The sequence below is a fragment of the Apodemus sylvaticus genome, chromosome 11, assembly GCF_947179515.1.
Source record: "Apodemus sylvaticus chromosome 11, mApoSyl1.1, whole genome shotgun sequence".
In the NCBI taxonomy this organism is placed as follows: Eukaryota; Metazoa; Chordata; class Mammalia; order Rodentia; family Muridae; genus Apodemus; species Apodemus sylvaticus.
Window position 1 is genome coordinate 17,121,450 of NC_067482.1, and position 27,840 is coordinate 17,149,289.

Consider the following 27,840-nt stretch of genomic DNA (forward strand, 5'->3'; position numbering starts at 1 on the left):
GACAGGGGGAGAGAAGGGGGCTTACGGGACTTTCGGGGAGTGGGGGGCTAGAAAAGGGGAAATCATTTGAAATGTAAATAAAAAATATATCGAATTAAAAAAAAAGAATTTGGTGATAGCAGTAGCGTAGTAGCGGCTGCCCAACGGCAGGGGTCGATAGCGTGCAGACTCCTACAAAGCGCTGCAGCAGAGTGGCTAAGTTTGATCCTCCGAGCGTTCCGTAGCTCGGTTCTGCTAGCGGTGTGTCCCACGTGCTGTTTCCGGTTACACTAGGAAACACGAGTCTAAGCTGCCGCGGGGACCGGGCTGTGACTGACTGACTGACAAAAGGCCTTTTCCAAGCACTGCTCGCCAGGGAGCCAGCCCATCTACAGCCACCATGTCCGGCAGGAACAACAACAAGCTGCCCAGCAACCTGCCGCAGTTGCAGAACCTGATCAAGCGGGACCCGCCGGCCTACGTCGAGGAGGTGGGACAGGGCTCGGCTCTCCGGGCTGCTGCGGTCCGAGTGCTTGCGGGGCCTCGGGAGGAGACGGGGAGTGGGGAGGAAGCGTTCCTAAAGACTCGCTTCCTGCCGCTGCAAACGTGCTGCCCTGCAGACCCCAGCCACACTGACGCGCACTCCAAACCTGTTGCCCCGGGTTTAGCCGCCCGCCTCGCCGCCGCGGAGAGGGGCGGAGAGGCTGCGCCCAGCCGCCGGCCGCCTCGTAGCTAAAACCCGAATTAGCCCCGAACACATGATGAGCCGTGTGTTAAAAGTGCTTTCCACAGACGGCCGCCCCCGAGTGCCCCAAGCCCTGCCAAGAAGAGCGAGGAGGTCTCAAATGCCAGGGCCACAGTCTGGGGCTTAGACGGTGTAGTTAAGCCACGGTTCAGACTCATTGGGAGCCAGCCTGAGCTAGATTTGAGAAAATGCTTTGAGGGAAATGTGCGATTGAAAATTCTATGTCAGTCAGTTTGCGAGGGACTTAGCATACTCCGAGTGTGTGAACTAAGAACCACGGAATGAAAGCAGTGACTTTGTACTTTTTTTATTTTTGTTTTGTTTTTGGGTTTTTTTTGGATTTGGTTTTTTCGAGACAGGGTTTCTCTGTGTAGCCCTGGCTGTCCTGGAACTCACTCTGTAGACCAGGCTGGCCTCGAACTCAGAAATCCGCCTGCCTCTGCCTCCCAGAGTACTGGGATTACAGGCGTGCGCCACCACAACCCGGCTGACTTTGTACTCTTAACCTGGCTGATAGCTTAAGATAGCCGTGGACTCTTGGGAGCAGGAAGGCCTTTCTTGCAATGGTGGTACTGGGCCCAGCAGGTCAGAGTGTTCCAGACAGGAGAAAGGGACTCCCAGAAACTGTCGTGGAAATAAGTGAAGCAGAACCATTATCACTTAGGTATAGATGGGAAATGCAGCCAGGTCAGAGCCTTTCGGCAGTGGGAAGCGGTTTAGATTTTACTTCTGGTGTTTCTAGGAGCCACCAAGGAGTTTAAATCATCTCAGTACCAAATATGGATAGTTTTTAGATTTTTTTTTTCTGACAAGAAGGAAGGGAAATGGAGCTGAATCCAGAGTTTCTTCCAAGATGGTGGAAGTATTAGCACTCTGTGACCTGCTGATAGGGCAGTGATTGAGGCGAGGCTCAAAGCCAAGTGTGACAGTCAAGGATAAGAGAACAGAGTCCCTCGGGAAGGTGACCAGTATCGGGAGGGAACAAAGAGAATGATGCGTACTGACCGACTCAGCCATGGGCAAGGCAATGATGGAGCCGTGCTGAAGAGAAGAGCCTGCTCACAGTGGAGGGGCCAAGGCTTGGGTGCCCAGCGTCACCACAGGACCACTTGGGGTACAGGTGTGGAGGTCAGAATGACAGGAAGTAGGGAGCATCTGGGGCTTTGCGTATTTGTGACAAGTGTGCATCAGGGGCAGAGTGTGGCGTGTCCTGCTCATCTCAAGCAGACCCGCAACTGTGAGTCTGTAACTGTCCACGAGTGGGGCAGTGACGGAATCGGGAGGTTGGGAACATGAAGGGTCTGGGGCCTTCTCACTCCTGTGGCTGTATGAAGTCAAGGGAGATGTGGTGATAGCTGAATCATGGTGTTGGCCCTCTAACTCTTACACTTCGATAAACCTTCAATTACCTTCAATAAAGGCTGAGGATTAAGGAGTGCTGTGTGTGTGTGTGTGTGTGTGTGTGTGTGTGTGTGTGTGTGTGTGATGTTACCTTGACACACAGTTTAACTGTGGTAAGCAGGGGTGGAGCTGAGCAGTGGCACTCTTCCCTCACATACCTGAGCACCCCAAGTTTCATTCCTAGCCCCACAAAAGCAGCAAAATCTTGGAAGGATGAGAACTTTGAGGCGTGAAATAGACTTGATTCCATTCACAGTTACGGTGAAATGGGGTCATATATATTAAAAGCTCAGCACTAATCAAGTAAGAGTGTGCTGTGGCCTTATACACGTCCCCTGTGTCTGTTCCCCTTCGCTAGCCCGGCTCTGATTCTCTTCCCCCCCACCCCCATTTTAAAAGAATGTGTGTGCATTTCTTGCCTGCAGTGTGTTCTGTGTGCACACCTGGTCCCTGGAGGTTAGAGGGGTTCTGATCGTCCGGAACTGGAATCACAGATGGTTTCGAAGCACTGGGAAGTGAACCAGGCCTCTGCAAGAACGAGTGCTCTTAACCGATGAGCCGTCTTGTGAGGCCGTGCCTTGTCTGGAACACCAACATAAAGCTTCACTGGGGATTTCAGAGGAGTGGCTTTGACTAGAAAGCTTCCTGTCCTCTGGGCATACCTCGCCTTTACTGTCCTGACCTGGCTGGCATCTTTCTGCCCTACATACACAGGTCATGTGATAGTAAATGGCAGAACACAGCCAGATACCGAGTTTCTGACTTGTGTTTATACCACATTGATTAAAGTTCTGTTCTAAAAACAAGTCTTCACAAGAGCCATGCCGTGCTAGAGATTCTAGATCGGATTCTCTGTGCCACTTGCCCAGGTGTGTGCCAGCTTGTCCTTCTGTGTGACACTGTGATAAACTCTCTTCTTTTCCCCTGCAGTTCCTTCAGCAATATAATCACTATAAATCCAATATGGAGATTTTCAAGTTACAACCGAATAAACCCAGCAAAGAACTCGCAGAGCTGGTGATGTTCATGGCACAGGTAAGGGTTTCTCGGTGAGGCAGAGGCTGGCACACCACAGTTTGCAGACGTTCCCTTACCTGGTGATTTCCACCCTCTGTGTGAAGTTTCCCTCCAGCCTTCCCTCTGGTAGATCCTATTTTCTTCCTAAGATATGTTGGAGGACTTTGATGGATTTTAACACAGAGCCAAACAGAACAAAAATCATCAAGAAAATGTTTCCATTCGTCATACAGACGAGTTCTTAGTTGTGCCACATTCTCTGCACAGCATGTACAGGGATACTGAAGCAGCAGAAGGCAGGTGACCGAGCCACCTGCCTCTGACCCAGCCGGTCCCTGCCGTGTGAGTGTGCGCCCGGAGTCCGGGAGGAAGGCTACTGCTGAGGCGGCTCTGTTTTGTTACAGATTGGCCACTGCTACCCGGAGCATCTCAGTGCCTTCCCGCAGGAACTGAAGGACCTGCTGTCCTACAATCACACCGTCTTAGACCCGGATCTCCGCATGGTAGGAGCGTCACGGCGCACCGTCCTGTGCATGCGTGGCGATGGGAGGCCCGAGAGCGCCTTCCTGCTACGTCTCCTTGGTGTCTGGGGGAGGGCAGAGATGGGACCATGCCGTGATGTCTCATTTGACCAACCTCACGTGTGTTTTCTTTTACCCTTAGACGTTTTGCAAAGCCTTGATCTTACTGAGGAATAAGAACCTCATCAACCCGTCAAGTCTGCTAGAGCTCTTCTTCGAGCTTCTCCGCTGCCATGACAAGCTCCTGCGGAAGGTAAAGCGCGAGGCCTCAGCCGCCATCCCTTCCTCCTCAGCAGAGTTCAGAGGTCGCTGAATTCCTAACATGGTTTGATATGCTGAGAGACAGCTCGTCCTTCAATAGGAGAGAGGCTGAAGGCCCCTCTGGACCGGGGATTAGTTATGTTTCACTTACAGAAGCCTGAGATTGCCGGGCGGTGGTGGCGGCGCATGCCTGTAATCCCAGCACTTGGGAGGCAGAGGCAGGCAGATTTCTGAGTTTGAGGCCAGCCTGGTCTACAGAGTGAGTTCCAGGACAGCCAGGGCTACACAGAGAAACCCTGTCCAAAAAAAAAAAAAAAAAAAAGCATGAGATAGAGATTGCTAAGAAAATCTTCACTGTTAAGCTTTTCAGACAGACAGGTTGCAGCACAGATGAGTGACATGTCTCTGGTCAGGCGGCCTCCATGTGGTAGACTGGGCTGTAATTGTAGGCAGTCTGTGCCCACACCTCTTCATGACCTTGCTGTCACTGGGGGCAGTCCCTCTGCGCTGGAACCAAACCCACACAGTAAAACTTACTGTTCTATTGCAGTTAGCATTCTTCCGTGACTTTTTATTTGCTTATTAAGACCAAGAGCTGAAGGCTTATGAAACAACTTTCAAAAAGGAAACCTTTAAATTTGTATTCATCAAGTTGATCCCTCATACCATTTATTAAGAGACCAGTACTATTTGATTTGAACATTGATAGTTCTGGTCTAAGCTGTGACCCAAAAGTGATCCGTGGGACCATATTTTGGGTGACAGTGATGAGATATTTGCTTCCCTTAAAAAAAGGTCGGGGCTGAGAGATGGCTCCGTGACTAAGAACACTTGCTGCTCTTGGAGCGGCCCTGGGTCAGCTCCCAGAATGCATGGCAGCTCACAGCTCTTTGTAACTCCAGGTCAGGGACCTGGCTTTCTCTTCTGGATTCTGGGCAACGAATACGTGCAGAACACATGCACACATGTACACGGAAAACACCCACACCCAAAAAGGATCTTTTTAGAAGTGCATTGAACTGTATAGTATAAACGAATAAATAAATAACATTCAGTATACTTGTAAAGACGATGTTTTTGTTTTTCGCTATATGTAGTTGTGTGTGCCTATATGTGGCTATGTGCACATGAGTACAGGTGCCCATGGAGGCCAGAGGGATCCACTCTCCTGGAGCTGGAGTTGCTGATGGTGTCGCTCCCTGACATGGGTGCTGGGACTCAATGTGGACCTCCGGAAGAGCAGCAAGTGTCCTTAGCACTGCCATCTCTCCCTCTGCCACTCTGCTCTTTGTTTCTTGGTTTCTGGCAATGCCGGAGATTGAGTTCAGGGCCTTGCAGCTGCTAGAAATGCTGGTTCAGTGAGGTGCATCCCAGCCCTTGACTTTTCAGACCGGATCTCACTGAATAGTTCAACCTGGCCTTGACCTTGGTGGAATTAACCCGCTCCCTGGAGCATTCCTTCTGCCTGTGTGAAGAGGGGGACACTACCACGACCTGTTCCCTATGTTTTACTTAAGTGGAGTCATACATGACTTGTTTTTGTGGCTGTCTTAACATGCTGCTTCAAGATCAGTGCATATTGTAGTATGTATGATTGTATCCATTATAAGACTGCCACAGACTGGCTTGTTCATCAGCAAATGGCCGTTGGGTTGTTTTCCTTCTTTGCCTGTTGCAAATAAAGGAGTTGTGCCTATTTGTCTAGCAGGTAGGGTACCGGCCTCACTTTCTCCAGGCTGATTCCACGTTTGACCCCTGGAGAGCAGTCTTACCCTTCCAGCTTATTTTGAGCAGCGCTTGCTTGTTTTGGATCTCTGTTAGAGAGTGAAGTAGAAAGGCCAAGCCATCCTGTGTGCTTGTGCTTTTCTCCAAGGTCAGCCTGCTCCTGCGTTAAGGTGTGTGCTTTGTCTCCTCAGACGCTGTACACACACATTGTGACTGACATCAAGAACATCAACGCCAAACACAAGAACAACAAAGTGAACGTGGTGAGTGTCCTCCCCCACCCCCACCCTCTCACTCCCAGCTTTCTGTCTGCCGTGCATTGACGCCCGTCTCCCTGGGTCTGTAGGTACTGCAGAACTTCATGTACACCATGTTGAGAGACAGCAATGCAACCGCAGCCAAGATGTCTTTGGATGTGATGATCGAACTCTACAGAAGGAACATCTGGTAACACAGGAATTTTGCTCATGAGAAATAAACTTTTCTTTTAAAATTTATAATGGTTGATTATAGAGCTCAGAGATAGCTTTGTGTATCTTTTTATTGATTTTTTTAATCTTATATTCTTTAATATACTTGTAATACATTGAAGTTGGGCATAGAATACAGAAGCACTCTGATTGGTTGGTTCTTTTTTGTCAGCCCAGTACAAGCTAGCATTTCCTGGGAAGAGGGACCTCAGTTGAGAAACTGTCACCGTCAGGTGGCATGTAGGCAGTTTGTGGTGTGTCTTCCTAATGAGTGATGGAGGAGGAGGGCGCAGCCCCTGGCGGGCAGTGTCCTGTGGTCCCGGGCCGGCTGCTCCTGGGGTGATTTAGAAGACAGGCTGAGGAAACCAGAAGGAAAGCCAGTGAGCAGCACTGTGCCATGCCTCTACCTCAGCCCCTGCTCTGACGTCTCTCAGCGATGAAGGATGAGCTGAAATAACCGCCCCCCCCTTTTAAAGCTGTAATTGATTTTGCTAATTTTAATTTTTAAAAATGTCTAATTTTTTTCTTGTGTGCGTGTGCAGGTTTGCACATGCTAGGCGTGTGTGTGTGTGTGTGTGTGTGTGCAGGTTTGCACATGCTAGGCATGGGTGTTGTGGGGGGGTTGAGGCCAAGCTTGGCATCCGCTCTCCTCCTCATCAAGACACGGCCTCTTGTCTGAATCAGGTTGAAGCTGATTGAATTAATTCAGCTAATCCAGTGCCTCCCAGCAGACACCATGCCCCTGACATGAACTGTGGAGTCTGAACTGGGTCTCATGCCCGTCCACGCGCTCCCCCTTCCCCCAGCCATTTCCCCAGCCCGGGCTTTGCTATACTGTGGTTCTTCTGACAGAATTGTTGGCATTTTAGTTTTTGCTTTCGTCACACTTGACTCTGAGTGGGTTCCTTGGCACCAGATGTTCCTCTTGATGAGATTTGATGACGTGTGCTACCTGTGCTGGCTCTTTAACGCCCTAGCACTTTAAACCCTGGCATTGACCCTCCAGTGTCAGAAGTACTCACTGCTGGGTTTGTGCCATTTTCTCTTTCAGGAATGATGCCAAAACTGTCAATGTTATCACAACTGCGTGCTTCTCCAAGGTCACCAAGGTGAGCTGTGGGCGCCGTTCACTGCGTCAGGCTTTAAACCCGCAGTTCTAGTTGATACCTCTAAAACTCCAGCCGGGAAAGTAGCTCTGTAGAAACAAACACCGTGAAGACCAGCAGTATGGTGTTGGCAAAAAGAAAAAAAAATGACAGAAATTTGTCTTTGATACTTGACTTGTCTTCTGTTGAGCCCAGGCAGTTGAAAGATTCTCAAAGACAATGTTTAACGCACAGTAAGGACTGTGGTAGCTCTTTCCTTGCAGTCTAACTGTATAAAGTCACAGTGTGTTAATGCTAGACACACAGATATAAAGACAGTGATTAGATGCCACACTCGAGGTGCCGGTGCCTCAAATCCACTGGTGTTTGAGGCTCAAGGCTCTTCTGTCCTTGGGGGGAGGGGGAGGGGACGAGGGGGAGCTAACTCTCCTTCTGAACGCATAAGCTGGTTTTTATCTGTTATGGAGCTGGGGAGCTGGGGAGCACTGGGCATTGAGCAGGGAGTGCACTTCCGTCAAGCCTGTGTCTGCCGTCCAGCTCCCTCCCTCTCCCCCATGCTAGGTAAAGATGCTGCTGCGTGTTTGTGAAGTGTGTGAATATGTTAAATGATGGAGTAATTACTGCCCTCCTACCTTCTAAGATTTTCCCCCTCAGACAAAAGCATGTGTGGTGGAAATGTAACCAGAAGTCTGCATTTGTTTGCAAGCTGGATAAGTGGATTATTTCCCTTGTTGGTCTTCAGATATTAGTTGCTGCTTTGACCTTCTTCCTCGGGAAGGATGAGGAAGAGAAGCAGGACAGTGACTCGGAATCCGAGGTAGGTTAGCGCCTGTCCTGATGTCACAGTTGCTCACGCGTTCCTCCTCCGAGTTCAGATTATAAAGCCTTTAGGAACAAATGCTGGCAGAAGTTCTTTTCAATAAACAGCCTAAAAATACACGGATAGATACATACATGGCTGAGCGATGCCCCAGTGGTGGGGAGCACTTCCTGCTCTTGCAGAGGACTGGAGTGTGGTTCCCACCATGCATGTAAGACAGTTCACAGCTGACTGAACTCCAGCCCCAAGGGATGCAGCACCTATGGTCTCCATAGGGATTGCAGGGATGTGCAGACACACACACAGACTGATATACACTGATACACACAGACTGACACATAGGCACACTGACACACATACACACACACACACACACACACACACTAAAATCCATTTAGCATTGATAAGTAGATCAGTAATGTCTGATAAATTCTTAACTATATTTCGTTGTGAAAACTTTCAGCTAATAATGTACACAGAGTAAAGGTTTTCTTCTTTGTCTTTTCTTTCATTCATTCGTTTATTTATTTGGTTGGTTGGTTGGTTGGTTTTTCAAGACAGGGTTTCTCAGTGTACTGTCACAGGGTTTCCCTGAGTTCTGTCCTTGAACTCACCACTCTGTAGATCAGGCTGGCCTCAAACTAAGAGAGCTGCCTGTCTCTTTCTCCCAAGTGCTGGGGTTAAAGGCATGCACCATCAGTGCCCAGCTTGGGTGAAGGTTTTTGTGACCTTGGGTTATTTCTGTCAGATTTCCTTCCTTCTGGGTGACTCATTTCTTTTCCAGTGCATTATGTGTGTTTGTACAAATAGTCTTCTGTGTTGTGAGCTTTTAGAAGCCGTGTGCACAGCACATATATGCTGCAGTGCCCCTTGTGTCAGTGTGTGCAGAGCTGCTGGTTTGTTTAGATCTATGGCCATCCACCACTTAGTCCAGAATGTGATCGTATTATACACTAAGCATTCTTCTATTGATAGTTTCTTGAAAATAAAAGCAACATTGTATCTGTATATAATACTGAAATAAAAAGTAATACTAAGTCTAAGCACAAGCTCAGTGCTGCAGTGAAAATATAAAGCCCATTTTTGCACATTTGTGCATAGTTCCTGATTTTTGAAAGTTGTATTCATTAGTAAGTATATGCAAAAAGTTTAAGAACCAAAATGCAGGGTCCAGAGAACAGGCTCCGAAGCTAAAGACACTTTCAGAGCGATTCCAATGGCCTGAGTTGATACACCAAGTAAAGATGGAGGCAGAGAGCCGGCTCAGCAGCCTTGTCCTCTGATGTCTGCCCAGCACTGTTGATGATAATGAAGTTATCTGTGCAGCAACCAGACACCTGTAAACCGCGCTCCTGGGGACTGAGGCCCTGCATTCCCATGCACGTACTCACATAGACACACGCATTCCCGTGCACGTACTCACATAGACACACGCATTCCCATGCACATACTCACATAGACACGTGCATTCCCGTGCACGTACTCACATAGACACACGCATTCCCATGCACATACTCACATAGACACACGCATTCCCATGCACATACTCACATAGACACGTGCATTCCCGTGCACGTACTCACATAGACACACGCTGATCTAGAGCAGAAGGGTGCGCTTGAAAGGATCATACGCTGACTCTGCAGATGTGCCTGTGTCCAGTTTCCCGGTGTGGTTTGTTCTTCAGGATGACGGGCCCACCGCCAGAGACCTGCTGGTGCAGTATGCCACGGGAAAGAAGGGCTCCAAAAACAAGAAGAAGCTGGAAAAGGCGATGAAAGTGCTGAAGGTGAGGCCGTGCCTGGGAGGGCAGCAGGGCTCGGTGGAGTGCAGGGATGCACGGGCTTGGCCAGCACCTTGACGGTTTAGAAACCAAGAGATAGCGTTAAAAACAAACCTTGGATTTGTGTGAAGGACTGTGAGCATTAACATTCTAGATGAATAGGCTGGTTTCAGCTGTGACAAACCTCTGATTGAATAAATTAATTCTATTAACTTTCCCTTAACTAGACCTGAGGTCTTAGAACCACATGGAAAAGCATTTGGTGTTTGGTGATGGTTATTCCAACAATCAATAGTTTGATCCCTATAAAATTGTATGAAGGGGGTGTGTGGGGTTGCAGTTTATTTCTGTGGGGCTATGTGTGTAGGTGTGTGAGGCTGATGCAAGTGCATGTGAACACGTGGGTATCTTTCATCTCTGCTTCTCTCACTGATTGTGGCTAGCTAGTCTGTGAGCTCCAGGAATCCATCTGCCTTCTGCCTGTCTCTGCCTTCCCAGGGCTGGACTACAGGATTCCCCACACCCTTCTTAAGGTCAAACTCTGCTCCTCAGGCTCACGTGGGAAATACTTTGCCACCTCGGCCATCTCCCTGGCCTCTGTGTGGTCTTAGTGTTTGTATCTTTAAAAAGTCTCAAATTTTAATAGCTGATGCAGTGTTAATAGCTGGTATATTTTCAAAGCTTTTAAAAAAAATTTTTTGGGGGGGTCTTTTTTGAGGCAGGGTTTCTCTGTGTAGGCCTGGCTGTCTTGGATCTCACTCTGTAGACCAGGCTGGCCTCGAACTCAGAAATTCACCTGCCTCTGCCTCCCAAGTGCTGGGATTAGAGATGTGCGCCTCCACCACCTGGCTAGTTCTTTTTTTTCTTAAGATTTGTTTTATGTGTGTGAGTACACTGTTGATGTCTTCAGACACACCAGAAGAGGGCATCAGATCCCATTACAGATGGTTATGAGCCACCATGTGGTTGCTGGGAATTGAACTCCGGACCTCTGGAAGAGCTGTCAGTGCTCATCTCTCCAGCCCCCCCCCCCCCACACACACACACACACTTTAGTTCTTAACAATGAAAAGAGATTTTTACATCAAGGAGTTTGTTGGTTGGTTGGTTTTTTTGTTTTTGTTTTTAATTAGTGTAATGGGGCAGGTAGACTGCTCAATGGGTAAGAATGCTGCCGCCTAGGCATGACGGCCTGAGTTCAGATATCTAGCACAATCCAGATGTGGCTTTGCACATCTGTAACCCCAGCACAGTGGTGGGAGAAGAGACGGGTGGGTCCCTGGGAAACAGCAAGCTCCAGGCTTAGTGGGAAACAGCATCGGACATCTTCCCTAGTGCATGCAGCAGGCACACACACGGGCTGACGACTGGCTAGGACTGGCTAATAGGTCAGGTCGAAAGAATTCGGAGCAAAGGGGTTTTAAACTGTTTTCTCTTTCAGAAACAAAAGAAGAAGAAGAAACCAGAAGTGTTTAACTTTTCAGCTATTCACTTGATTCATGATCCCCAAGGTACCATAATTACTACTTTCACGATCCCGTTGGCCTTACTACTTCCTGTGTTCTTCCTCTTGGTTTAGGTCAGGGTTTCTTAATCAAATCACCTGGGGGACTGGGTAGAGTGCAGGTTCTGATTCTTCAGGCTGTGGGTGGACCCAGGCTTCAGAGTCTGCACTCCCAAGAAAATCCAAGTAGATTGGCTGCTGGTGCTCTGTAGACCACACCCTCAGAAGCAGACTATGTCCAGAGTCACTGTAGAGGTTGATGTACACACATCTCAGGAATCTGTGTACTTGTGTGTTTAGGAATGTGTACGTATATACATACACACACGTGCATGTAACACTGAAACAAAGGCAGGGAACGGTATATGGGAGGGTTTGAAGGGAGGAGAGGGGAGGGGGAAACGATATGTTATAACCTCAAAAACTGAAAGGAATGATTTTTTTTTAATTCAGTATATTTATTTATATTTCAAATGATTTCCCCTTTTCTGGCTCCCCACTCCCCGAAAGTCCCATAAGCCCTCTTCCCTCCCCCTGTCCCCCATCTACTCGAAAGGAATGATTTAAAGAGTACATCTTAGGATCCCGGGCTGAGGAGCTGCCAGGTGGGTAAGAGCACTGGCTGTTCTTGTAGAAGACCCAGGTTTGGTCCTAGTGCCCACATGAGGCGGCTCATGGTGTCAGCCCAGCTGTAAAGAGATCCAACACCCCTTCTGGTCTCTGTGGGCACCTGCACACATGTGCTCATACACACATACAAGCATGCACAAAAATAAAATAAATTCTCTAAAGAGATGTAAACAACCACCTCGAGTGGTGGCGCCCGCCTTCAGTCCCCACACTCAGGAGGCTGGGGCAGGCGGGTCTGTGGTTCCAGGCCAGCCTGCTCTACACAGTGCGCTTTGGGGCAACTATGCTTACATGGTGAGAGCGCCTTTTAAAAAGTCTGAGGACTCCTGAAGCTGAACGTGGAGTGCTGTGCTTGATCTCCCCACTGCTGTGACACCGCTGTCCCTTCCCTGTGCCTGTAGAACTCTGTTCTGCAGCCAGGACCCACAGTGGCTCTGATCCTTTCCAGGCTTTGCAGAGAAGCTTCTGAAGCAGCTGGAGAGCTGTAAGGAGAGGTTCGAAGTGAAGATGATGTTCATGAACCTCATCTCCAGACTGGTGGGGATTCACGAGGTATGGAGCTCGCGTGTCCTGGTGGGTGTCAGGGAGCATGGGCTTGCGAAAGGAGCTCAGTTATGGAGAACTGTCCTCGGTTTAGTCATTTACAGTTAGATTCAACAGGAAGTGCAGCCTATCCTTCAGAATACAGCTGCTTTTATCTGCCGCTGGTGTTTTCCCAGTGCATATGAAAACATGCATGCACATTCAGTTCACTGTAACTGTTCTGTGCTGTGTTTGCACTGGTTGCTTTCAATTGCACGTTCCCGAACCAGAATCAATCACGTGACTATATTGCCCTGCTCCCTTTCAGTGTGCCAACTCAGCCTTCCTGACATTCTTCACTTCTGGTGTCTCTGGTAGGGAACCGTGTTTGCAGTGCTGGGTTCCCTAGGTATTTCTTTTGTATTGAACTGGACTGTAAGAGCTACTTGGGGTGTGTGTGTGTGTGTGTGTGTGTGTGTGTGTGTGTGTTGTACATGTTGATACTTTTAGAGTAGCTGCCTTTACCAAAAATTTAGACCACAAAGACATGTTCAGTGCGTGTGTTCCGTGCCCACAGCAGCCAGAGAGAGCTTAGGTTCTCTGGGACTGGAGTTACAAGATGGTTGTGAGTCACCAAGTTAGTGCTGGGAACAGCTCTTAGTGACTGAGCCATCTCTCCAATCCTGTTTGCTGACATGGTTGGATGTGTTACCCTCCTTCCCCCAGTGTGGTTGAGCTAGAAGACAGTAGAGTCAGGGCTGTCGGTTTGTGGCAATGTCGTGACACTAATGCCATTCAGATCCGCCCTGTTCTGTCCCTGGGAACTTTAATACCAGTGCTGCTCCTGGTCTTGCTTCTCTCTGTGCACAACAGCTCGGAGCTCTGCAGTCAGGCCAGAATGAAAGAGTCTCAGGTTTTGATTGCCTTGGCCTACTTAAGTCTGCTCTTTCTCTAGCATGTGGAAAGACAGCAGGGTAGTGTTGGGAAGAGATGCACTCCCTGGGTTACTGCGGCGTGTTATCACTGCAGTATCAGATCAGCCTGTGGGGAGAATGCTTACTGGGACCAAGCGAGGCAGAATGGTCCCCGTGCATCTGTGGGGAAATGAAGCTCCCTGGTGGGAGCGAAATCCCACGCTTGAGGTTTATAGCTGCTAAAGCCCCTGCTCTTCTCTCCACAGCTTTTCCTCTTCAACTTCTACCCTTTTGTGCAGAGGTTCCTGCAGCCCCACCAGAGAGGTAACCTGCTTGTGTGTGCTCCCCGCTGGCCCAGCTGGGAAGTGTGCTCTGCTGCTGTGCTGTGTGTCCTTAGTGACGGATGGGCTTGTGTGTGTTCTATATAGAAAAGGAAAATGGGATGCTGAGGCAGGAGGTTCAGAACTTCAGGCCTGCCCCAACTACATGCTGGGCTGGAGGCTAGCCTGGAGTAAATCAGTGCTCTTCTCAAACAAACAGAAGATAAAATCCAACACTAGCCTCCCGGCACAACCGTGATAAAGGAGGGCAGAGAGGCCTACGTGTCTTCCTGAAATCAGCCATTTCCCTATTCGTTAACTACAAGGAGTGCTGATTTTCCACGCACTGCTCTTGCAGAGTACCTACTTCAGGCAACTCTGGAGAATCCAATGCCTTCTTCTGGTCTTTGTGAGCACTGTACTTACATGTAAAAAGTCACATAGACACACACACACACATATCCCTACTTTTTTTTAAAGTAAAATAAAAATTACAGGGAAATTCTTACTTGCTTTTGGCAAGCCTTTTTATAATATAAATTCTCCTGTTGAAAATTCTAATTTTGGGGCTGGAGAGAAGGCATAGCAGTTAAGAGCACCTACTGCTTCAGCTTAGGACCTGGATTTACCTGTCAGCTCCCTCGTGGCGACTCTCAGCCATCCATAACTCCAGTTAGGAGATCTGATGCTCTCCTCTGACCTCTGCAGGCGCCAGGCGTTCATGTGCTGCAGATGCACATGTGCGTGCAAAGATCCACACACATACAAGTAAATACATCGCAAAAGAGGAGAAAACATTTAGTTTTCCCCTTAAACTGTACTTGTGGTAATGGAAATTTATGTTCTCCATGGCCTTGTGTACATTCTCAGCCAGCAAAGGCACAAAAGCAGGGAAGATGGTTGCTTGCTTTACCTTTGGAACTTAACTAGAACAGGAAGGCAGTGAACAGGGGAGCTGACATGAGGCTGGTGCTGTGCTAAGAGCTCTCTGTGCATCAGTGGGTCAGGTTGTTAAATGGCCTCTTTGAAGCCAAGAAAGTCCAAGAACATTTCAAATGAATGACAAGTCAACATTTGCCCCTCTTTTCTAACGGCCCCTCCTTTTCTTGTTGACTGGTGGTGGCTTAGTATTTGTTTTGTTTTTGTATTTTTGAGAAACTCTCACTATGCATGCTTGGTTAGCCTGGAACTTCCTGTGTAGACCAGGCCAGCCTTGAATTCGCAGAGATTGACCTGCCTCTGGCATGCACTGGAACCCAGTTTGATGCTTGCTTATTTTTGAAACGGTCTCTGTAGCCCAGGTTGGCTTGATGTTCAGCGAGCCTCCTATGCTGGCCTGTGTGCTGCAGTTACAGCCGAAGCCACTGTGTCTGCTTCCAAGGCCTTGTTCTTTACATATACAATGCTGCCTCTTGCAAGAGAGTATGTGATATGTGTATATTAAGTTCATTCGAGACTGGCGAGATGGCTCAGCGGTTAAGAGCACTGGCTGCTCTTCCAGAGGTCCTGGGTTCAAGTTCCAGCAACCACATGGTGGCTCACAACTGTCTGTAATGAGATCTGATGCCCTCTTCTGGTGTGTCTGAAGACAACTACAGTGGACTTACATAAGTTCATTCAACAGATGTTTGTGACTTGTTTGGTTAGTTTGGGGCTTGAGACTGGATTTTGGTCTGCAGCCCCAGCTGGCCTCAATGTCAGGGTCCTTCTGTTTCTGCTACCATTCTTAAGTGCTAGGATTGTAGGTGTGAACTCGCAGCCTTCTTTGTGGTTTTTGTGCATGCACAGGAAGCCAAGGAGAGTGGACTGTCTGTGACACACTAAGGTCCACAATGACAGTAAAGCAGAGTCCTTACTCTCGGGGAATTTGTGCTCTAGATAGAAGTCTAGACGTCGCTGGGTATAATACCCAGGTCAAGCATTTGGAAGAGGGCAGCAGAGGAAGGGCAGTAGCATTGGGGCAGGTGCTGTTTAGGCTGCAGGGTCAAGGAGACCTCTCTGAGAAGCAGCAGTCGAGCCAAGGGCCTGAGAGGGCAGCGGGTGAGCCGTGCAGGGGGGGCAGAGGCGGGGTCAGGGACAGGGTGGAAGTTGGGGTAGGTACATTAAGTGGCAGTCATGATTTGCTTGCCAGTTGTAGTTCTTGGAGGCAGAGTGACATTTGCCCTTTCTGTCTCTTGTGCTTTTAGAAGTCACGAAGATCCTTCTGTTCGCTGCACAAGCCTCTCATCACCTGGTGCCCCCAGAGGTGAGACACTCCCCCTGACTTCCGGGCTGAGTGTATGCGGGGTGCCACTGACAGCCTGTGAAGGTTGCCTCCCAGAGTTGCTGCCTCTCCTGACCCCTTTTCTAAGTGAGCAGAGGAGACCTAACTCCTACGGAGATGTGCACAGCAGTTAGCTGTGCAGTTCACAGAGAGGAGCAAGCTGGGCTCTGACTTTACTGACCGAGTTATGACTAGGAAGGCCAGGGGTATTTGTGAGTTCATGGTGATTATTGTTTAATGGTTTTGTCGTTGTTGGAAACAATGTAATGGACTAAATGTGGTAAGAAAGCCGAAGTGAAGGCTAGAGAGAAGCCTTCATAGGAAGATTCCTTACTGCTCCTCAGGAGCCCCAAGCTTGGGTCCTAGAATACAAGGTGGGCAGCTGCCTGCGCAGCCTCCGAGGCCGCCAGCACACATGACATAGACACACACATGAATACAAAACAGAACTCTTTAAACAAAGCAGCAAGACCATCTGGGAGAAGGAAGGGAAGAAACGGGTGAGTGGAGCGTGCATGGAAAAAATGAAGGATCGCAAGGAAGTGATGTGTGCGTAAAAAAATGCTGTAATGAATCCTGTTACTTTGTATGCCAACCTAAAACATCACTGCTTTAAAAAATGAAAATTATATTATAGGCCAGTCTTATGGCTCAGTCGTGCACCACAAAGCTGACACCCTGAGTTCAATACCCAGAACTCATTTGAACTAGGTGCAGCTGTGCACATCTGTAATCCTGGCACTCCTCCAAGAGGTGGGTGGTAGAGGCAGGAAGGTCTCCCCAGAGAGCAGAGGCCAGCCAGTCTGGAAGTGCATCTCAGGAGAAACGCAGCAGCTTCGGTGAGGATGGGAACAGACTGCTACAAGGTGTCCTTTGACCTCCACACACGTGCTCACACTCATGTACATGTGCACTCTCACACACATGCATGCTCACACTCATGCACATGTACACTCACACACAACATGCTCACACTCGGGCACATGTGTACTCTTACACATACATGCTCACACTCATGCACATGTACACTCTCACACACATACATGCTCACACTCAGGTACATGTATACTCTCTCACATACCCATGCTCACACTTAGGTACATGTACACTCTCACACACAACATGCTCACACTCAGGCACATGTGTGCTCTCACACACAACATGCTCACACTCAGGCACATGTGTACTCTCACACACCCATGCTCACACTCAGGTACATGTATACTCTCACACACAACATGCTCATACTCAGGTACATGTATACTCTCTCACACACCCATGCCCACACTCAGGTACATGTACACTCTCACACACAACATGCTCACACTCAGGCACATGTGCACTCTCTCACACACAACATGCTCACACTCAGGCACATGTACACTCTCACACACATGCTCACTCAGGCACATGTGCACTTTCACACACAACATGCTCACACTGAGGCATATGTACACTCACAACATGCTCACACTCATGCACATGTACACTCACACATAACATGCTTACACTCATGCACATGTACACTCTCACAGCATGCTCACACTCATGCACATGTACACTCTCACACAACATGCTCACACTCAGGTACATGTATACTCTTTCTCACACACAAAAACGTAAACGAGGAAGCCATGTTAAAGGACAGTAAAGTTTACCTTAAGTCTAACCCAGAATACTGAGCTGGGGCGCACGGTTTCTCTCGTCCTTAGCTTTGGTTCTCAGCGTACACCCTGAGGCAGAAGGCTGCTTCTGCACTGCAGTCTGCATGGCAGGAAGCAGGGACGTCGTCTGATTCAGCTTTTTGTTTCCAATTCAGATCATCCAGTCGTTGCTCATGACGGTGGCCAACAATTTTGTTACCGACAAGAACTCGGGGGAAGTCATGACCGTAGGGTATGTAGAACGTCCTTGGGGACAGTCCGTGTTTATAATGTACCAAGATGGACAGTTACACTGTGGGTGTGGCCTCTAGAAAGTGGTTTCTTGGGGGGCTTTATAATTTCATGTATTGGTCAGAATTCTGAAGAGGGAACTAGATAAAAATACTTGTGCTGATTGTATATACTTGTGATGTTTTATAGTTTTATTCTAATGCAAATGACTATTCACCAGCCTAAGTTTTTCATTTTCTCCTACCTTGGATTTGTCTTGTGCGGGCACACGTGATTTGTTACTGAGTCGCTCTAATTCTAGAGAGCTGTAGTAGCCCTTTGTCTGCTCTGAGCTCCTGTAGGTGGCATGCTAAGCAGGTTCCCCGTATCTCCCTTGCACGCTGCTGCTGGGGTGACAGCCCTAAAGGCCTTTCTTTACCCTTCCCGTCCGACTCCACGCCTTCTCTCCTGTGAGCAGACACTGCCACGATTTGTTGTGCCAGCACTGATCCCTGTTACACTGTCAGAGGAGGAAGTGCGGCTGTCAGGAATGCCAGTCTCTGGGCTGTCAGCCCTCACGTTCTCAGCCACACTGCAGGCTTTCTAAGCCTAGAAAGTCCAGCCTAGCGCTCTTTTATTTTAAATCCATTTTTCCTTTTCTAGAATCAACGCTATAAAAGAGATCACGGCTCGATGTCCTCTGGCTATGACTGAAGAACTTCTTCAGGACCTGGCTCAGTATAAGACTCACAAAGATAAGAGTGAGTAGCAGGCCATTCTCTGTAGGCAGTGAGTACAGTGTGACTCACATTTGCCTCTTTGTAGCCTTTGCTTCAAAGTTTCTAATCAAAGGTGGTGTCTTATAGATGTAATGATGTCTGCCAGGACTTTGATCCAGCTCTTCCGGACACTGAACCCTCAGATGTTGCAGAAGAAGTTCCGGGTAGGTTAGTCTAAAGATTGTGGTCTCAGAAAGGGAGGGCAATGCCTGCAGCTCACATGTTAGCTTGGCTTTCCTGGAGAGGGAGTGCAGTGTGTGTAGGTCTGTTCTTCAGGCTCAGGGGGTCTTGATTGAATTCCTTGGTCCTCGGCCCTTGCTGCTGACCTGCTCTGTAATGGACAGGTCAGTCCGGAGGGTCTGCCGGGCTGTGTGCAGTTGACAGTGTGTGGTACTGTCAGCAGGTTAGCACGAGCAGCTGATACACAGCCCTGCCCGGCACTGCCCCTTTCGGTGGAGTGGGAGGAGTGTTTGTAACACAGAGGCGTAGCACTGCTGAGATTTAAAATGTCAGAGCAGTTCAGTATTCTTTACAAAGCCAGTTTCTCAGATTCAGTCAAAAGACTGAGAAAGAAGTGAACTCGCTGTAATGATCATACCTAACAGTGCCTTTCATACTGAATTTTTAAAAATCTAAGCACCTTATTTTTAAATAATTTTCTCTTTTAGGGTAAACCCACTGAAGCCTCCATCGAAGCAAGAATACAAGAATATGGAGAATTGGATGCTAAAGATTACATCCCGGGAGCAGAGGTTCTGGAGCTGGAGAAAGAAGAGGATACAGGAAATGATGAAGGTCCCTCTGCCTGCCTGTGCCTTCCTTCTGCTGGGCTTTGAACCTGTCTCAGTCTCTCCTCACTCCTCACGCTAGGGAAAGCCTGTGTCCCTGGAGCTGCCTGCCACGTGGGGAGCTTATCACCAGTGGAAATGGCGGACCTCGGAGACTCAGACGGGCGCCCCACGATCTGAGTGCAGGCTCTGCTTTCTGACCTTTTCCTTCCTTTTATCTATCTGTCTGTCTGTCTATTATGGCTTTTTTGTTTTGAGACAGAATTTCTCTGTGTAGAAAAACCCTGGATGTCCTGAACTCACTTTGTAGACCAGGCTGGCCTTAAACTCGCAGAGTTCCATCTGTCTCTGCCTCCCGAGTGCTGGGATTAAAGGTGTAGGCCACTACACCCAGCCTCTGGTATGTTTCTTACTCAGAATCTGTTTCTGTCTGGGCCATAAGAGTTAGGTAAATCACTGTAAAGCTTTGGCTTTTAAAGTCAGTGCTAGTCCCCATTCCTTAAGCTACTAAATTGATGTGGCATAGTACACTTCCTCTCCAGTTGTGGTCGGTGGCTATGTGAGGCTGGTTACCTGCCTTTTCAAACTTGCTCACGCATCTCATCTTGCTGTGACTACCCTGCGTGAAGGGGCAGCTGCTCACTTAGTTGTCCCTCACACAGATGGATGGGAAAGTGCCAGCCTCAGTGAGGAGGAGAAGGAAGACGGCGAGTGGGTTGACGTGCACCACTCTTCTGATGAGGAGCAGCAAGCAATTGTAAGTCCACATGGCCTCGAGACTGTGGCGCTGGCGTCCCCGAGATGCCAGGTTAACCTTTAAATGACTGAGCTGTCACTACGCTGGTAGTCAGCCATCCTTCTGTGTCTTTCCAAGGCCACGAAGCTGGACAGCATGCCCATGGAGGAGCGGAGAGCCAAGGCTGCCGCCATCAGCACCAGCCGGGTGTTAACACAGGATGACTTCCAGAAAATCCGCATGGCCCAGATGAAGAAGGAAATGGACGCTGCCCCGGGGAAAGCCCAGAAAAGGAAATACTTGGAAATTGACAGTGACGAGGAGTCGCGGTGAGGATGGCCCAGCCTGCAGTCAGCCTGTGCAGTGGGGACGGGCAGGCAAGCCAGCCCCACCCATCTCGTATTTTATATTTCCTCACCACAGAGGTGAATTGCTGTCTCTTCGGGACATTGAGCGCCTCCATAAAAAGCCCAAGTCTGACAAGGAGACGAGACTGGCAACCGCAATGGTGAGTGGGGCACACACCGTTCTTCCTTTGGCAGTCAGAACGCAAACAAAGTGAACTGCAAGGCCCCAGTGATGTAGCCGTAAACTTCCTGACTCCCTCTTCGTCCATGAAAGATATTCTTAACATAGACTAAGATGCGTCATTATTAGGTGTTGAGTTGGGTTCGTTTTTGTGTTTGTTTGTTTGTTTGTTTGTTTAGCTTTGAGACAGGTGGAATCTTATATAACCCATAACCCAGGCTGGTCTACAGTGTTAGTTGAGGATGACCTTGGGCTCCTGACCCTCCAGCCTCTACTTTGAAGGTGGTTTGCAGACACGTGTTGCAGTGCTTGCTGTATGTGGTGCTTGCTGAGGACCGGGGCTGATGCCGAGCAGAGCTCCCAGCTGAGCCGCGTCCAAGCCCTGGTGGCTTTGTTTTGTGTTTTGGTGTATTTTGTTGTTGTTTTGAGACAGGCACTCTCTATGTGGCTATGGCTGTCCTGGAACTTTCCTTAAGACCATTGAACTTAAAGATCAGCTTGTACCTGCCTCCTATCTGAGGGTTGGGCTTAAAGATGTGTACTGCTACATTAGAAGACTTCTGACAACTCTATAGCCTTGTGACTACCTCTCAAAACAACATGCAGAGGATAAAAGTGCAGTGTTACACGCTCATGCTGTCAGGAGGCTTAGCACATGTATCCACGCAGTAGAAGGCTATGCTCCCAGTCAGAGTGACCTGGCTCTGGCTGGTGCTGGCGTGCTCGGGTTTGGGCAGTGGCTGCTGTCAGCTGCTCCCGGAGCCTCCCTGCCCTGAGGAGGCATCGCATACAGGCTCCTCCTCACCTTGCTTCTGTGTGATGGAAACCCGTTAGATGAGTCCAGAGCCCGCGCTCTCCTCTGCACTGACGCACGCTGGCTTCTTTCCATTCCTTTCCTACCACACAGAAACAGCTCCGCTTTCGGGGCATCAGGACAGTTCATTTCTCTGAGTTCAAACCTTGTTTCTGTAATCAGAATGCCTGAAGGGTGTGATTTACGAAGAAGTACTGATCTCTGATCTCTTTGTGCTGATAGGCTGGAAGGACAGACCGAAAGGAGTTTGTAAGGAAGAAAACTAAAATAAACCCATTTTCCAGTTCTACAAATAAAGAGAAGAAAAAACAGAAGAACTTTATGATGATGCGTTATAGCCAGAATGTCCGGTCAAAAACATCACGCTCCTTCCGGGAGAAGCAGGTGGGTTCAGCGTGAAGCCTGTGTTTGACAGGAGGGCGCCCTCTGAGGACCACGGGCGTCTCACGAGTGTCAGGAGTGTGCTTTGTGGTTCAGCTGAGCGCTCCGAGGCTGGGAGCAATCAGGGTGGGAAAGACTCGAACTTGAGCTGATAGCGGCCACCATGTTACCGGAGGGTGACCCAGGACCTTCTCTGTGAGTAAGAGAAGCAGGCAGGACTCCCTGAGGTCCAGTCGCACGCTAACATAGTCTTCATACCTGTAAACTATATTGAAATTGATACAGGCTATGCGAGGGACTTTTTAGAAAGCTCAAATTTAGAGTAGGAAATGCTCAACGCATAGGTCTGCTGGGCGGTGATTTCCATGCTCTCCACAGAAGGCAGGCATTCCGTGGTTACCAGCCTTCGGGACTTGGTTTATCTGTTGTAGCTTAGCTGGTTTGCTTGCTCGTTTTGTTTTAACTCTGGGTCCTGCTGCGCGAACTCACCCAGGCTTTTCTCAGAGATTCTCTTGCATCAGCCCCCTGGGTGTTGCTTTGCCTCCTGATTTCAGCCACGCGAGCGGTGCCATGCGTGGCCCGGGCCGTGCTGCGTGGCGGGCCAGCTCATCTCCGTGCTGCGCTGAGTAAGCAGGTGGACATTGTGTAGCTTCCTCTCAGGGAAGCGCATCAGATCGCCGCACATCATTCTGATGCACCTGTGGAAAACCAGTTCCCGACCACATGGCCGCTAGCCAACAGCAGGCTGCCGACACTGGCGGAGCGGCCAGCCCTCCAGGCACTGTGCGACTGCAAGACGCCACCGCCTGCGCTCCGCTCCGCTTTATTCTTTTACCTGGAATCCGTGTTTGACACGTGTACACAACAATGTGATGCCATTTCTAAGTAAAGGCTCTGAGTTTTGCTGCATAGTTGAATTGACTTAAGTTCTGTCCTGCAGAGCCTTCCTAACATCTTAGATTGAGGAACTGGCAGCCACCTGTTAGCGGCCTGGCTTTGAACAAGGTTTAGTTTAGCTACGGAGCTGCTCCCTCACTTCCTGTTCTATGCAATGCCTTTCTTAGCTTGATAGAGAAGCTGGTCTCTCTTAACCCTTTCTCTCCAAGATTAGATTTTCAGACTAGATAAAGAATTGATTGGACATGCAGCTGTTCCTTTAAGAATGATGTTTCTTTCTCCTATGCAGTTGTCTTGCTGCATAGACTGAGAAATGAGTGAGTGTTTCTGCCTCTAATTCTCTACCCTGCAGTTTCTTCAGGGTTTACTCATTATAAGCATAACCCGTAGCTGGGGTTATGTTTATAATGAGTAATTAAAGGTGACGCACACCTTTAATCCCAGCACCCAGGAGGCAGAGGCAGGCAAACTCTGTCCTCGAGGTCAGCCTAAGTGAGTTCCAGGAGAACCAGGACTACACAGAGAAACCCTGTCTGGGGTAGGATGGAGGTGGGGGGGGGGTCACAAACCATACCCTTGTTCCTGGTTTTCGCCACCCCTGAGCAGAATCCAGAAACCTTCTGTGGAGCCCGAGGAACTATAGCCATGTGGGGAGAAGACTGCACACACGCCATCTACTTAGCTAGTGCTGCTTGAAGAGGGAAAGGAACTGGGTGTGGCAGTAGTTGTGCTGTCTGAAGTTTATAACCAGCAGGCCCTGGCCTGCGGTATAGCTACGCAGAGCTTTTCCATGGCACACAAGAGCAGGTCCTAGGAGTGTAAGCACAGCCAGTAAGACGCTAGAAGGAGCTAGGACACCTCCTGAGCCCGCAGGGTGAGGTGGTGTTTCTCCTTTAAATGTCCTAACAGCCTACAAAGAGACCCATAGTCCCCATGGGAAGCCGGAGTCAGGTGAGCTCCAACACTTCAGAGCATCAGATGCAGAGCCGGGCCTGTCAGCCCCGAATGGCTTTGCACGGTTGAGACACTTCACCTGGCCTTCCTCAGTCAGCCTGCCAGGGCTTCCAGCAGAGCAGGCAAGTCAGCAAGCACTGACTGTGTGACAGAGTGTTTGGGACTATGGAATTGTGTTCAGCACATTTAAGACCGCGCCTTGGCCTGGCTGGCTCTTCTTAACAGCCTTTAGTAGTTTGGCTATCTGCGAAGGATTAGAAACCCGTGAGGGGAAGCTGCACCCCTAAGTGCAGAGTCAGGCGGAGAAGAACTGGGCACCCATCATGCTCTCTGGGAGACAGAAGGAAGGGCTCTGCGCACGTCATCACAGGAGCCCAGTTCCTGGGGCTAGAAAGCAGAGTCACAGTCACTAGGACACACCACTGCTTTTATCCCACCTGATGTATTTCTGACACAAAGTGATTAAAAAGTTTAAAAATTAACAGCCTAGGTTGGTGAGAACCTGAATTAGCTAGGAAGCTCACTCGCCGTGAGCTTAATTCCCTACATTTTTACTCCTAAGTTATTGTCTTGAAGTCTGTGCTGTTGAAGAGAAATGACAGGTGATGTGTGGTAAGATTATCCTCCTTGGCAGCAATCACCTTTACCCACTGAGCCGTCTTGCTGACTTGGATTGGGTCCTTTAGGGAATCTTTTATTATATGATGTTATGATAATTATCGACATAGTCATTCTTGTGTGCTACCTTGATGACGTAGTTGATGTAACAGGTTCTTACTCTTGACGTAGTCTTTCTCTTCTCCTGCAGCTGGCACTACGAGATGCACTTCTGAAAAAGAGGAAAAGAATGAAGTAATTTACCAGCAAGTTACCCATTTCCTGCACAGCGCTGTATCAGTATGCCGAAAATTAGTAAATATTTACTTACATTAAAAACTCAAGGAACACGGGAGCTGTAAATAGCGGTGTTAAGAACTCACTTCCCACTCCCGCCGAGTGCAGAGTGCCTGCTTCTCGCTGCTACTGCTGCTGCTGCTGCTGAGGGGCCAGCGCCCTGGCTGAGGCCATGTGCATATGTGTGTATAGTGGGCTGTGGATGGCTCCCGTGTACAGTGGCCCACGTTCCTGGGGTGCAGGACGCCTGGACTAACTGCAGGGTGGGAGTTATTCAAGCTCCTCAGTCAGGACAGTGTTACAAGTGAGAGGTGCTTCCTCTAAATAGGCTGCCTGCTCCCACGGCTGCTGTGCCGGCTCGGACGCTGGGCTCTGCTTTTCTTTCTTTTTAATGTAAAGAGTTTTGGCGAAGGCTCCCTTTTTTTTGTTTTTTTTTAAATTGCCTTAAGTCTAAATAGCCATTTTGAGATGCCCAGCAGGGTGGTGGCACACACCCACAACCCGGCACTTTGGAAGCCAGGGCAGGAGGTTCGTGAATTTAGAGCCAACTTGGCATACTGGGGTGGTTCAGCGCAGCCTGAGCTACGCAGTTGAGAACAGAAGCCATCTTTGAGCTCTCAATCAAGGGCCTGGTTCTCTGCCGCCTGTGGCTGTTGGGGTTTTGGTTTTGGTCGTTTTCTGTGCTGGAGATGAACCCCAGGGCCTGGTGCTTACCCTGAGTAGGCTCCCCCTGGGCCTCACACCTTCCCTGAGTGCCTAATCTTCACATGGTCTGACCAGTTCCCGTGCCTTGTTCTCAACCAAAGCTGAGAGGTGTTAGTAGTCAGGTGTGCACAGTGGTGTGTGCATTACAGCCACATGTGTCATTGCAGAACCCAGTCTGCGGGCTGCTGGTTAGAGACAGCGTAATGCCCTTTGCCTCAGACTTCTTAGGTAATCTGTCATGGGAAGAGGCTTCCTGTTGGGGTTAGAGGGAAGGGCAGCCCCTGCCCCTCGGTTGGAGAGCAGCTGCTGGAGTTTGCCCTCCTTTCCATCGCTTTGTTCAGCCTCTGAAGTCGGCTTCCGTTCATGTTCCCCTTGCTTTCCCCAGCGAGGGCCCCGGCCACTGTTAGGGGATTGCCCCTCGGCCTTACCAGCACGGCTGTGAAGGAAGTGTCTGGTGTGAATGTGTGAATGTGAGACCTGAAACTGGCCCCTCACTTTCTTCCTGTGTTCGTCACGGGTGTGTGCTTATGCACCGGGTCAGAAGGCAGCTGGTGCTCACACTGCAGCCCTGCTGTGTGCTGTGTCCTGCCCTTAGCTCCCAGCTCTGGGATTTTAGACACACACTGCCACGGCCAGTTTCCAGGCTGCTAGGGTCATGCCCAGGGCTTGGCGGATAAACCCAGAACACCAGCGTGGCACATGTGTGGCGTTGGCAAACTTCACTGGTAAAGAGGAACCATGCAGGCCAGACTCACTTGCACCCTGTGCATGCCTGGTGCTAGCTAAGTGTCTCCTGTGATGTCCAAGGCACAGCTGCTGTTTGAACGTGTGCATTAACCCTGCCTGCCCAGGTTTCTGTCTAAATGTTAGGCCACCTACCTCTCTCTTAGTAAATTGCATTTTGGGGGGAGTATTTTTTCTATATTTTTCCTTGTAGTTATAGTTGCTATGTTTATTTTAGCCATCAAACCCAAGGCAGCTAATTTAAAACCCATATTGAATATCCATTGTGTATAAAGCACTGCTAGATATTGTGGCTTTGTGTCATGTTGAAACTTTTAGTCCATTGAGGGAGACATGATGTGTGAAGATCTAGCTGAGCGTCATCAGAACCCAGTCACTTTACAGAAGACACACGGAGTAGTCACATTCACAGGGCATGTGGCTTCTGTTGTGTGTGTTCCCAATGCATGGTGGTCAGGGCAGCACTGTAGAAAACAGTTCCTGAGACCGGTCGACATGCTGTTGGTATCATTTTTAAATGTTATAATTAATACAAATTTTGTTTTATTATTTTCTAATTTGTTGAAAATTTATAATGTATATAGAGTATTACATTGAAATTTTAGTTTAAAGCTTTTAATTGTTCTGAGTATCCTGTTAAACTGTTTTATGTAACATTTTTAAGCCCTATCTAGATAATGTAGTCTTCCCCAAAAGTACCCCCTCATTCCTTGCGTGGTGTGGAGTGTATTTCTTGAGATTTAAAGAAGCTTTACCAGGTGTGGTGACGCACCTGTGGTCCCAGCACTTGGGAGGATGAAGCAGGGCAGAGGGTGCTCTGGGCTGAGACCAGCCTGGGCTACATAGTGACAGGGCAAGCCCTGTCTGGGGACTTGGGAGTGGGCGGGGCCCTGAAATGAGGGAGAAGAGAGAGCTCGACCAAAAGAAGAAAGAAGAAAGCCTGCAGCAGCCGGCGCTAGGTCATCAGCTCCTGAAATAAGCCTTCCCTGTGGGCTCTGGTTCTCACCCACGTAGAGATGCCAAGGAAAGCCGCAAGCAGGCAGCCTCAGCACCGGTTAAACAGCCAGACTCCCATCTACGTAAGGCTGGCTGTGTGCCAGTTCCTCCTGCAGAGTCTGCTTGTGTGTTGGATTAATCTCATCTCAGTGTTTAAGTGGCTAAAGTTTGAAAAGTATTTGTACCATAATCCAGTATACATGTAAGCAATTAAAAAAACCATCCAGAAAATGTGCCAAATATTAGGGGGTCGGGGATTGGTGCTGGGGTCATGTATAAGTTATATTTCTACTTTCTGAGTCTTTCACAATGTATGTTTTTACTTATGTCATTATATAAGAAACCAAAAAACAAAAATGAGGTGAGAAATAAAGGTGTGTGGCGAATCATTCTTGTGAAACATCTCCATAATCAGGAGGAGCCCCACCCCCACCCCCACCCCATGAGGCCAGGATCAAGCCCAGGACCCTGGTGATGTGGAGCAAGTGATTGTCCATGAAGCTATACTTCAGGCCTGGTCAGGCTGGCGCTGTCACCAAGCGAAGGGCAATCACCAATGAGCTAAGCCAGAATTCCCATCCACCACCCCAGGACTCATCGTCTTCAGCCCCAGGGCCTTGTTCCCAGCTCCTCACGGCAAGCCTGAAGACTGATGGGTACACAAGACCCCATTCAAAAAGGTGACACGGCACTAAGGATGCTTACACTTAGCAAACTTTACAGACAGCATCACATACCCGCCTACACAGGAAGCATGCGCAATGCGGAG

General features: G+C 49.0%; 1 protein-coding gene across 1 annotated transcript; it reads left to right on the plus strand.

Annotated features, from left to right (window-relative positions):
- Positions 1-252: 252 nt before the first annotated feature.
- Sdad1 (SDA1 domain containing 1) lies at positions 253-27,460 on the plus strand. Its single transcript, XM_052198524.1, has 22 exons — positions 253-469; positions 3,056-3,160; positions 3,547-3,645; positions 3,806-3,916; positions 5,841-5,912; positions 5,996-6,096; positions 7,171-7,228; positions 7,968-8,042; positions 9,733-9,834; positions 11,270-11,339; positions 12,411-12,514; positions 13,665-13,722; positions 15,905-15,963; positions 17,801-17,877; positions 18,519-18,616; positions 18,722-18,798; positions 19,303-19,429; positions 20,085-20,179; positions 20,297-20,487; positions 20,582-20,666; positions 21,723-21,884; positions 24,541-27,460. The coding sequence occupies exons 1-22, from the start codon at positions 380-382 to the stop codon at positions 24,586-24,588; spliced, it is 2,064 nt and encodes a 687-aa protein (XP_052054484.1). The 5' UTR covers positions 253-379; the 3' UTR covers positions 24,589-27,460.
- Positions 27,461-27,840: the final 380 nt, after the last annotated feature.